We start from the raw sequence: 12,500 nt of genomic DNA, 5'->3' as shown, positions 1-12,500 counted from the left end.
ATTGTCGTCATCAAGGATCAGCCAACTAAAATTAGTCACAATCTAAATATCAAAGCAGGATGCAAGAAGCAAGTTACAGCTAAATCTCTAAGAGAGTAGGCCTCTATGACCTAAGGCTTGGGAAATCCCTGGAGATGGATGTTTCCAAGATAAGTGGGATTCGCTCACCTGGTTTCCGTGGAAACTCCAGAGGCTGCGTCTCCACTGGACTGAGTACCAACACCTGCAGCAGCTGACTGGCTGGCTGCTTTGTCAGTTAGCCCAGACTCAGCCACACTGGCTGCTGGTTGGTCAGCTGAAATCTGTAGCAGCCAATAAAGGAATGTGACAAGAGCACTTCACATCATGAGCGAAGCATTCAAAAAGGAAAACAACTTTCTTATTCATAGAATACACAGACTTAATGTATAATTAATGTATGAGGATGCACCAATATAAACATTTAATATATAATTCATACATGAGGATATGCCATTACAGTGTGATTAGTTTTGACACAGCATACAGTGTGGAAGGTTAAACACACACACACACACACACACTTATAGTTAGCTACCTGGTGTGAAAGGTTTTAGCATGCAAGCTCAGACACAAGCAAACACCCACAATTCCACATGGACAGTGAGAGACAGAGACACACACAGGATTAACAGACATACAGTAGGGAACAGATCATGACCAATGGGTGAGTGGTAACCATGGCTGTATGGTTGCCAGGGCTACCTCTGCTACTCTACTTGACAGGGGAACACACCAATGCAGCCCTGCCTGTGGCGCCCTCTGGTGATCAGAGGGCAGAACTGACCTGAGAGTGATAGATGTATGAGGAGCGAGGGCTCCGGATAAAATCCAGAAGGAAGCCGGCGTCCTGTCAGCGTGGAAGACGAGAGGAAGGAGGGGAAAAGAGCAGAAGACAAGAGAGAGGAGAAATGAGAAGGACAAAGATGGAGGTGAAAAAGAGAGAGGGATGTAGAGAAACCAAGAGGAAGAGAGGAGAATACAAAGCCAGCACCATAAAGAGGTAGGTCACGCTGACAACAGACAATTGCAGACATGTTTTGGTTTGAATAAAAAAAATCCCTTGAATTACACCACCACATAGCGATTCAGTCAAGCAATCTGCTCAGGTTTAATTAAACAATGATGCTAGATTACTTGAGTGAATTCCCCTCAAAGGTAACCGATTCCTGTACAATCGTGTTTACCTGTGAAGAGCAGCAAAGTCAGCACACACATAGGCACCCAGCACCCAATTACAGAAGTACACACACACAAACACACACACACATACACACACACACACACACACACACACACACACACACACACACACAAACACACACACACACACACACACACACATATTCACTCAACCATCTGAGATTCACCACAAACTCTATTATACAGTAACCAATCCACGCACACACATACATACACATATATAGACACGAGATGAGATACATACATACAGAGAGAGAGAGAGAGAGATAGACGGAGAGATATACAGAGAGATAGACAAAGAGAGAGAGAAAAAGAGAGAGAGAAAGAGAGAGAAAGATCACCTGTCTGCCTTCTCACCCACCAGGAGAGGGCCATCATCTCACCTTTCGGGGGCTGTCGACATAGGTGGTTGCCATGGCCCCGGTGGAGGCTTCACTGAGGGGCCCGGCCGCCTTGCCACCATGTTGGGCAGCTTGCTGCTGCTGCTGCTCCTCAAGAGTCCTGCAGACAGGAAACGCATCATCGTCATTGTCATCATCAGAGTCCATGTGCAGCTACGCTGAATGGACAGTGTGGGTTAGACATCAGGCCATCCGATGATTGCAACATCATTTCAATTTACTATGGCATAACCCACACAAAAAAAAAAAAATGTGTGGTATTTCCTGCTAGATAAGCTCTAGAGGTGTAATAAGGAGCTGGAAAGAACTACATTTGGTCATACTGCATGCATAACTGGAAGAGAACTATGCATTCGGTCCAGTAACCTTTCGAGCACTTACTTTTGGGTCTGATCCAATTCCAGCAGTGCTGAGAGAGCCGATGTTCCCTTCTTTCCCAGAGGGGGCGCTATGGGCTCAGGGGGGTAGGGAGAGAGAGGGCCGGTCACCTGCAAGCCCTTCATGGCTCCTCCTTTCTGTCAACAGAAGAGAGAGAGGTCACAAAGAAAGGCAATTTCATGATGTAAGCATCAATATGTATATGTATTAGTACATCAGATAAATGCATTATTATTGTTATTATCATAGCATTTATGTACTCAAAAAACTAGGAAATGCTAGCAACGTTGACAACGATGACTAGTGGCAATCACAGGGAGCACTTGTGCAGTTGAACTCCAATGTTATACCATACAACCTTTTCATAATACCCACATTCAGAACTTTAAACCAAGCGGCACAAGCTACATATCTTCCTTACTTTTCTTTAACCAAAACACACTACACCGATAAACCAGATAAGAGTCAGGTCAAGAACATAGAAATAAGTCATGAGCATAAAAATAAGTCCTGGGGGGGCACTGTAGCACAACTGACAACAGCATCCGTACCACATGTGGGTCCGCATGCCCATGGGCCCTGCGTTTGAGTCCGACTGGTCATTTCCCGATCCCATGACATCTCTCTCTCCCACTTGCTTCCTGTCACTCTCTTTCCTGTCCTATCAAATTAAAAGCATAAAATCCCAAGTCGTCATTTTTAGTTTCACCCTTACCCTGATGATCCGGTCGGAGCGGTGTCGGCGGCGAATGCGGTTCAGCCCCTCCACAAAGCGGATGAAGCCATCCAGCGGTGCCCAATCAGAACCCGGCACCCCGAAACCCTCGCCGTACACATCCCATCGGCCATCACTGTCCGCAACACGCCTCGCCCCTCCTCCGGCTGGGAGCAGTAGGAAGCGTGTGCGCCAGAACTTTAACGAGTCAATCAGACTGGAAGCACAGAGAATAGAAGTCAAAGGCACAGCAAACTCAATTTAAATAGTCACAGGTAAAAGCACACCAAATAAATATAAACAGAGAGAGAGATGTGTTGTTTGTATTTACCGGTAGTAGCACTAGCATGGAATGCACAAAAAACTCTAATATCCATGATAGGAGGCGATTATTGGTATGACAAATAGGCACTTAGATTGTTCGATTACATACAGGACAACAAGACAACAACAATCAGAACACAACCATGTACAAAATATAAACATAAAGCATAAAGAAGTGCAGTATAAAAACCAGGTTGGTAATCAGGTACTGTAGCTCTGTCCATCTACCTGAAGTCCTCGGAGCCGGCTGAGCAGATGTATTGGTCCAGGTAGTTCCACTTGTACTCCTCCAGCCTCTCGTGACTGAACTCCACCCAGCAGGACAGGAAATGGGCCTCAGTGTGAGGCGGGCACAGACTGTAGCTGTACTGGATCTGTGCCGACTCGTACGGGTACCTACCCACAATCCCCCACAAACCCAACAAAAGAAGTGGCGCTGAGCAATAAGTATGCCGATGACGAAAAGGTTTTAAAATGTATATGTTTTCAGAAGAATATAGAACATCTGCATCCTTCTGCTAATAGTAAGGGAGTCATAAAAGTATGACCTTATCTTGTGCAAAAATAACCCAGCTGTCCTGTGATCAGAAAAAAACACCTTTATACGACATGCCAGAGGTTCCACCGGCTGGACAGAAGTGAGACTATCAATAAGGAGTTTGTTCAGCGAATAGAAGCCATGGTGTGCTAAACTGGCTTGGGAACGTAGTGTCTGACAGTGTTGATCTGTGTACTAAACTGACTTGAGCAGGTAGCATGTGACAGTAATGATCTGTGTGCTAAACTGGCTTGGGCAGGTAGCATGTGACAGTAATGATCTGTGTACTAAACTGACTTGGGCAGGTAGCATGTGACAGTGATGTGATGATCTGCATGCTAAACTGGCTTGGGCAGGTAGCGAGTCTTAATGATGATGTGTGTGCTAAACTGACTTGGGCAGGTAGCGTGTGACGGTGATGATCTTGTCCTTCAGGCAGACTTTGTGGAATGTGCGGCCCATGCTGAGCCAGTACACACTCTCCTCCTCCTCTGGCCTACGCCGAGACACCAGACCTAAGAACACACACACATACACACATGCGCGCACACACACATACACACACAGATTCTCAGCACTAAATGACTGACAGACTAGACTATCATCTGCTTATCTGTATCATCTGTTATTTTGCACAATCCTGTCTATTTCAGGTGACTTTGTGTGTGGTTCTATGTGTGTGTTTCTGTATTTGTATTTGTGTGTGTGTGTGTGTGTGTGTGTGTGTGTATGCTTGAAAGCTCAGGTGACCTCTAGAGTAGAGTGGGCTGCTGCTGAGGGGCGGGGCAGATGAAGGCGGAGCCTGCTTCCTGGCGTTTGGTTGGACGATGATCTGGTAGCCCTGCATGAGTCTCTGACAGATGAACTCCTCAAACACTCGAGGCGCCGACATCGCTGGAGCGTCCTCATCACGCCTGCACAACACCACCACAGGAGGGCAACAGCACACGCAAACACCATTCACAGCACATGTAGATGCCAATGTGTTTATGGGTGTGCAATGTGTGTCTTTGTATACATGTGTTGCTTGTATTGTACATGCATGTGTATCTGTTCAGGTGTGCGCATGTCTTTGTAAGTGTGTGCTTGTACTTGTTATGTGCAGGCACCTGTTCAGGTGTGTGTGTGTGTTTCTTTGTAAGTGTGTGCTTGTACTGGATATGTGTGCGTACCTGTTGAAGTGTGTGTGTTTCTTTGTAAGTGTGTGTTTGTACTGGATATGTGTGTGTGAACCTGTTCAGGTGTGCGCTTGTACTGTACTTGTGCTGTACAGATCTTTGGAGACATACCTGTCATACATTGTGAGGGTGTGTGTGTGTGTGTGTGTGTGTGTGTGTGTGTGTGTGTGTGGTGTCTGTTCAGGTGTTTGCATTGTGAGTGTGTGTGTGGTGTCTGTTCAGGTGTTTACATTGTGAGTGTGTGTGTGTGTGTGTGTGTGTGTGTGTGTGTGTGTGTGTGTGTGTGGTGTCTGTTCAGGTGTTTGCATTGTGAGTGTGAGTGTGTGTGTGTGTGTGTGTAGATAGATAGATAGATAGATAGATAGATACTTTATTGATCCCCAAGGAGAAATTCTAGTGTGTGTGTGTGTGTGTGTGTGTGTGTGTGTGTGTGTGTGTGTGTGTGTGTGTGTGTGTGGTGTCTGTTCAGGTGTTTGCATTGTAAGGGTGTTCTTATGAGTGTGTGCATCTGTCCAAGTGTGTGTCTCTGTATGTGTGCCTATGGAGGCATGTGCCTGTACGGTGTCGGTGTAATGTAAATGTAAATCATGTTTCCAGGCCAAGAACACTTGCGTACACAAGGAATTTGGTCTCTGCATTTATCCCGTCCGTGAATTAGTGGATCACAGTGCACACAGTGAACACTAGGGGTGTCACGATTCTCCAAATCCTCGATTCGATGCAATTTTCGATTTTAAAGTCACGATTCGATTCGATTTTCGATCTTTTTTTCAACATTACTATTAATGCATTCCTTATGTTATTTACTCTTTTTGGCCTTTTCCTTTTCTGTTTCGGGGGGCTTTTATTTTGAAACCGCTTTTTATTTTGAAACCGTTCCAACTGCGAGGTTGTAATGTAAACAGAACCAACATTAGGCTAAAACAGAGACGTGAACATAGTGAAATGAAACAACACAGAATTATAATTTGATCGTTTCAGCACACTTCGAAGAGACCCAAGGTTAGTGTTCATGGATACTTATCAATGTGCATTTTAAGCCTTAAAGTAACTTTGGACTGTAACTAGATCATCTTTTCACTTGCTAAGTTGAGTAGGGTAAGTTAGTTTTAATTGACGTGAATGAACGAGTACTTCCACACCGGTGATTTCAAAGTAGCAAGAGGGGCTTTGATTTCGGTAGGTTGATGTGTATATTTTAAATGGCTGCAGCCTAAAATTAGAGGAGTGTTGATGCTGCAGTTCAGCACGTGCGTTTGTGCGTCTTGGCATATATGCTGGATGTGACATTGGGGGTGTGGCTGCATCGTCGATTCTACTTTTAAATTCGAAGTTCGAGATTGAGATGTAATTTCGAACGATTTCGATATAAAATCGAAATCGTGACACCCTTAGTGAACACACAGTGAAGCACACTAACCCGGAGCAGTGAGCTGCCTTGCTACAGTGGCACTCAGGGAGCAGTGAGGGGTTAGGTGCCTTGCTCAAGGGCACTTCAGCCGTGGATTTGGGCATGGGAGAGCAGTGCTCAATCACATCCCCCGCCCCAAATTTTTCCTACTGGTCGGGGATCGATCCGGCAACCCTTCGGTTCCAAGCCCGAGGCCCTAACCAGTAGGTCACAGCTGTGTGTGGTGTCTGTGTGTGTGTGTGTGTGTGGTGTCGGTGTGTGTGTGTGGTGTCTGTGTGGGTGTGTGTGTGCATATACCTGTCCAGGTCTGTGTGGGGTAGCAGGTCGTAGCAGCCCTCGGTATAGTCGTTCTGGAGTGACTGTTTGTCGGGGAAGTAGTCGGTGGTGAGGGGGAGGCAGGCGGGTGTGGTCAGGGACTTCCAGTCCACCCCCACCGTGCAGCAGAAACTGGGCACTGTCGGGGGGGCAGACAGCAGGAGGGCTTCACACACACACACACACACACACACACGGAGAGCCCAAGAGAGAAACACACACACACACACGGAGACCAACACATGCGCGCACACACACACACACACACACAGACACACACGGAGAACCCCAGAATAGACACACACACACACACACACACACACACACACACACACACACACACACAGACCCCAAAAAAACAAAAACACAAGCCCAAATACACAAAACCAAAACAAAACAGCACACACACACACACACAGAAAAAAATGGCCGATACAAAAAGCACAGTCACTCAGCCACAGGACAGCAATGGTACAACATGACAAGAAGAGGGATTGAAGAAAGAAAGAGAGAAAGAAGTAGAGAAAATAAAAGAGTGATAGACAGAATGAAAGGCGTGGGGGGAAAACAAATGAACAAAGGTTCCAGTCAAACAGTCAAACCAACACAGAGACAAACACACACAACACAGAAAAAGGGGAGGGAGAAAGAGAGGGATAAAGACGAGGCAATAAAGAGAGAGAGACAGAGAGGAAACATGGAGAAAGAGAGAAAAAAGAGGGAGAGCATTATTATTATCATAATTAATATTTTCCCGTAATTGCATTTCACAGATAATTACAGCAGTTACACAGGAACACAGGCAGGCAGTGTGGAGGCGTGATTACGGAACAGTGAGGGTGAGCGTGAGGGCTGGATGGGTGTGGAAGAGCCTACTGAACCAGCGTGACTGCAACACACACACACACACACACACACACACACACACACACACTCACACTCACACTCACACTCACACTCACACTCACACACTCACACACTCACACACACACACACACACACACACACTCTCACACACACACACACACACACACACACACTCACACGAACACACACTCACACACACACACACACACACTCTCACACACACACACACACACACACACACACACACACACACACACACTCACACAAACACACACACACACACACACGTGTAATATGCAGAAGCTAGGGAGACCATTACACACAGCTGAGCAGGCATGGCCATGCTACGATTGAGAGGAGGATTATCAGGCAGATTGACATTAGGATCCGAAGACACATCCTAGATTCAATGTGAAAACAGTGAGGCTGGAAGCAGGCTACGCAAACATGCTAGTATCGACTGAGCATCGATCCAAAAGAGGACGTGAACAGAGAAAAAGGAAAGAAAACACAGGCAGGAAATAAAAGCAAAGGAAGAAATGGACATAGAAACGTGGACAAAATATAGAAAGGACAGAAAACGAAAGAGAGCAGACCTTCCCAAACTGAGATAGGGAGAAATGAATGAACCAACACCAGTGTCGATATAGAGCGCATCCAAGTGTTCTATAGATATGAACCTCAGTATTCATATGGTGATATTACATGGGTCAACTTTTTGAACAATGTTGCAGGGCAATAACATGACAAGATTTCTAATGTTCTGATTGGGTGATCATTACAAGTCGCCCGCTGATGGTTTAAGTTCTATAAATATTTGTTGCCAAATATTAGTGGGAATGTGCGCAAATTGCATGTCAGTAACATTACCTGGCAACATTGCACAATAGGTTGCCTTGTGTATTACCACTTTAGACTCAATTACCCTTGTTACCAAGATTCTAAACCCTAGCACGAACAGACAGGGTTGAAGGTGAAGGAGGTTTGAAAATCTCTTGACTGCAATCTGTAGACCCAAGAAAGGGGGATTCCACCCGAAAAGGTATTCTAGAGCTTCTAGCACTTACAGATAATTTCACCTTGGCTGACACCTGATTGGTGGACGGAGACCCTGCCCATCAGGGGCGTATCCATGGTGACAAGCAGAGTTGCAGTGTTCAGGAAACAGACCAAAAGGGTTCTTCAGCTTTGCTGGCCAGCACAGGACAGGACAACTTTTTATGTGTGTGTGTGTGTGTGTGCGTGTGTGTTCGAGTGACTTTACACCAAATCTCAGGTGGAACTCACCCGTCACTGAGTCAGTCAGTCTTACGACTTAGGGGTCAGAAACACTTCAAACACACATGTAAAGTCGGGACAAATAAATGTGCCGGCTCTAAGCTGGAAGAACCCTCAGAAGTTTCCCAGAGTCGCTGTAGAGGGGTTACACCTTTTCCATTAGGTAATCTGAACAGCTTCCATAATCATGGAACCTCCTTTGGAGTTACACCAAAATGCCCCAGCCACCCCCCACCTCAACAAAAAAAGGAAGAAAAGTAAAATCCACACACACAAATATTATAAAAAATAATATAACTCCCCCCTCCCACACACAAACACACACACACACAAACACACACACACACACACACACACACAGCTAATGGCACCTGATTAGAATCAGGAGACAACAATGCAACACTACTCATGAGGTGATGCATTCCTGTGACGATGCTAGTTGGGTGAGACGGCATGACATGTCTCATGTCTCTGAGGTTAGACACAAGTGTATGAGGATGGGTACAGTATGTGTGTGTGTGCGTGTGTGTGTGTGTGTCAGTTCAGGGACAACACCTACTTGGGTCAGGACCACCAGAGGAGAAGTCTTCGAATGAGGATCCACGATTAACAGGTGTTCCTGTTGGCCATGGGAATAACATTAGTTCATGGGTCAATGTGGAAACAGTGTGTGTGTGTGTGTGTGTGTGTGTGTGTGTGTGTGTGTGTGCGTGTGTGTGTGTGTGTGTGTGTGTGTGAAAGAGAGAGAGAGAGTTGTGTATCTGTGTATGTGAGTGTTTAGTATCCATGAGTTTGTGTTTGTGTGTCACAAATTATGGGTAAATGTATATATGTATATTTATGAGTCTGTGAGTGTGTGTGTGTGTGTACCAGTGCTGTTGCTGCTGGAGGGGCTGCCAGAGAACTCCTCTATCCCTCCGCTGATGTAAAGGCCATTCTCTCCACCATGACGAGAAGCTGTTCTCCTGGACACACACACACACACACACACACACACACACACACACACACACACGCACACAACACACAACACACACACACACACACACAACCAGATTATCATGATTAGTTCCTAAGCAATATTCCTTTATCTGCAACCCTCATAAATACACTGGTTAGCACACATTACACTACCCTGCAAACACAGATGTATTTCAGAATATATTTATGGAGACATCTGAAAGTGGCAATATTTCCAGATGTAACATTATAGTATTATATTGTAGTAGTACCTTGCTCAAGGGCACAACGGTGGAAGTCGGGAACTGAACCCACAAACTTTCAGGCTACTGCACGCTAGCCCAGCTTCTTAACCAATACACTACCACCAGTAGTAAACGTAAATAGTAAATGTAATTTAATGTTATGTAAATGTAATTTAACATGATCCATATATCATAATACCCACTGGTAACTGTAAATACAAGACACATGTTTAGACCTAGGCCAGGGGTCGGCAACCCGCGGCTCTTTGATCCCTCTGATGCGGCTCAGCTTTTGAAAATAATAATGAGTAGGCCTAGGCCTATTTAATTAAAATAATGTATTTTATTTTAGTTCGTAGGTCTATCTGAGTAATTTATATAACTTCCCACCTCACTTGACTCCGTAACCGTAGCCTGCTGTATTGTTACATTCGCGGTTCGTTGCCATGTCAATATCAAACAAAATCACCAATTTCCCTCCATTTCAGTCAACGAGAACACTTGTCTTTAATTGTTATTGTTGATGTATGCGCTTGCTGTAGGCTAGATAAGGAAAATGTCAAAAAGGAAACGTCAGCGACCACAGCTTGCGAGAGCGAACACAAGCGGGCTGAAATGGGAAAGTTTCCATCCGAAGACTGATTCTGAAAACGCGAAATGAACTGCCCGTTATATCGCACACTGCAACGAGTCAGTAGCCTAGGCTATTGCTGTGTTGACCCTATTCCACTTGCAGTGAGAAATCTTTCTCGCATATGAAAAATATAAAGACAAACCTGCGCTCACGTGTAAGGGCAATTCTGTGTAAAACAGTCACATCCATAACGCCAACACAATGCCATGGTAGGCTATTTAGTTGGCGTTATGGATATATGACAGTTTTGCGTGGAGTTGCCCTTAAATGATGACAGCCTCAATTCTTGCATGAAACTTCACCTCACTGAATATGAGCCAGCCAGACTCCAAGGCCATCACCAAATCTAATCTCTGGTAGGCCTAATGTTCAATTTTGCCAATGACATGTCAATGAAAATTGAGTTTTGTGTTGTGAACTATGATGTTACTTTGCATACCAAAGGACACTGGGAAAATAGGGGGTGGTATTTAGCCTACATGGGAAGCCTAAGGCCTATACTTCTGTCATTCCACTTTACATTTCAAGTTACTTGCACATTACTTTTAAAACTAGTAGAAAATGTATTAAAAAATCCTCTGTTGAATGAAAGTAACTGTACGTTAAATATCCAAACTTTTCCTTGTAACCGTCTTTATGTGGCTCTTCTGAGATTAAAAAAAAATAAATTTGGTAAAAGTGGCTCTCTCCAGGCAAAAAAGGTGGCCGACCCCTGACCTAGGCAAACAGTGCACTCCAGTCAGAGAATGTCTAATAGGAAGAGAATTGGCACTGTCTGATTACTTCCGGTTTCTGGACTGGTTGCAGTTCCTGCTCAGATTCCACTTGAGGGCATAAGTCACGTAAGTCTTCTAAAAAGCCTTTCAAATATGTCAATGAGGTCATTCATTAGCACAATGCTAGCGTGATATGGGCAACAACGACCCAACCTGTAAGAAATGAAAAGGACATAAGTACTCGTTCATTCAACTTTAGATCTAAAATCTATATTGAACTTGCATAAACTACAATAAAATCTACGATTCTTCCACGACAAGCAGGTGAAAGAGATACATTTAGCCGTCTAGCTCCATAGACCCCCATTCAACCTGCCATTGCCCGCGATCACCCCCAGTGGAATTCTAATGGAACTGCAACCAATGTCGATACAATGAGGCTTAATAGGAAGTGCCAAGGCTCTCCGTAGACGGGCTCTGCTCCAGTGGTCATCTAATGACATCACCCAAACCCCTCCCCTTATGTGGGTGTGTCTCACCTGCCAGTGGCCTCGTGATAGGCCAGCTCCAGCAGCTCTGCAGAGGTGTGGGCGGGGTCTCTCTGCTCGCTGCCTTGCAGTTCCACCATGTTCTGCCGCGTCTGGTGGTGGATCTGGATGGGTTCTCCTGATGGGCCTGCGACAGGGAACACAGCAGAACATCGGAGAATAGGAGGCCCATCACTCGCAGAGGATCGTACAAAAAGGTCCTCGTAAGATTCAGAGTGCATAATTAATCACAGGGGTCTGCCAGACGCTTCTCTTACTGCCAGAACTCATTGTTCTCTATTGAATTTAACATGAGCCATGCTACTGTACTCCTGATACTCCTTGCGAGTCTAACAAACATTCAGTTATGAAAAAGCTACCACTAGCTTCATACTTAGCTTCATACTTAGCCCTGCTTGAAAAGGCCCAACTCCCAAGGATCAGCAGGGAGCTAAATATTTCAATTTATGTGCTGTTCAATTCAGTGGCTTTTCATTATTTAAGAGAACTGTTTTGCTTTGGGAGAAGTATGTGTGCGTGCGTGCATGCGTGTGTGTGTGTGTGTGTGTGTGCGTATGTGTGTGTATGTGTGTGCTCGTGTTCTTCCTTTAACATGTGGCTCAGATCACTGTAGCACTGCATGGCGATTGGCATGTGTATGCCATTCTGTTTGTTTATATATATTAGTGAAGCTGTAAATGTGTATGTGTCTATGTGTTTGTGTGATTAATTGTGTGGTGTGTTTGTGTGTGTGTGTGTGTGTGTGTGTGTGTGTGTGTGTGTATGCATATG

At 45.1% G+C, this 12,500-nt stretch overlaps 1 protein-coding gene across 9 annotated transcripts in view; it reads right to left on the bottom strand.

The window, feature by feature from the left end:
• The window catches only part of depdc5 (DEP domain containing 5, GATOR1 subcomplex subunit), a 34,373-nt gene that overhangs the window by 11,171 nt on the left and 10,702 nt on the right, over positions 1-12,500 (bottom strand). For 6 of the 9 annotated variants that reach the window (XR_012986779.1, XM_076284098.1, XM_076284099.1 and 3 more), the window contains exons 23-34: positions 11,721-11,856; positions 9,497-9,591; positions 9,186-9,245; positions 6,464-6,647; positions 4,328-4,491; positions 3,972-4,092; positions 3,268-3,435; positions 2,716-2,932; positions 2,004-2,137; positions 1,605-1,722; positions 806-868; positions 169-302 (exon numbers count right to left, since the gene is read on the bottom strand). Coding sequence is in view for 8 of the 9 variants with exons in the window: in XM_076284098.1 (XP_076140213.1) it covers positions 169-302; positions 806-868; positions 1,605-1,722; positions 2,004-2,137; positions 2,716-2,932; positions 3,268-3,435; positions 3,972-4,092; positions 4,328-4,491; positions 6,464-6,647; positions 9,186-9,245; positions 9,497-9,591; positions 11,721-11,856 (1,594 nt within the window). In the remaining variant the exon portion in view is untranslated. Of the gene's footprint in view, positions 1-168; positions 303-805; positions 869-1,604; positions 1,723-2,003; positions 2,138-2,715; positions 2,933-3,267; positions 3,436-3,971; positions 4,093-4,327; positions 4,492-6,463; positions 6,648-6,956; positions 8,931-9,185; positions 9,246-9,496; positions 9,592-11,720; positions 11,857-12,500 lie in introns of those variants that run through there. The other 3 variants (XM_076284100.1, XM_076284103.1, XM_076284105.1) reach the window with 3 other exon arrangements.

Source organism: Alosa pseudoharengus, unplaced genomic scaffold, assembly GCF_046254945.1.
Source record: "Alosa pseudoharengus isolate Yale_2024_CS ecotype anadromous, Long Island Sound unplaced genomic scaffold, YU_APseudo_1.1 YU_APseudo_1.1_scf_14, whole genome shotgun sequence".
Taxonomy (NCBI): domain Eukaryota; kingdom Metazoa; phylum Chordata; class Actinopteri; order Clupeiformes; family Clupeidae; genus Alosa; species Alosa pseudoharengus.
Note: the sequence above shows the minus strand (reverse complement) of the source record. Positions and strands in the feature narration are given on the sequence as shown.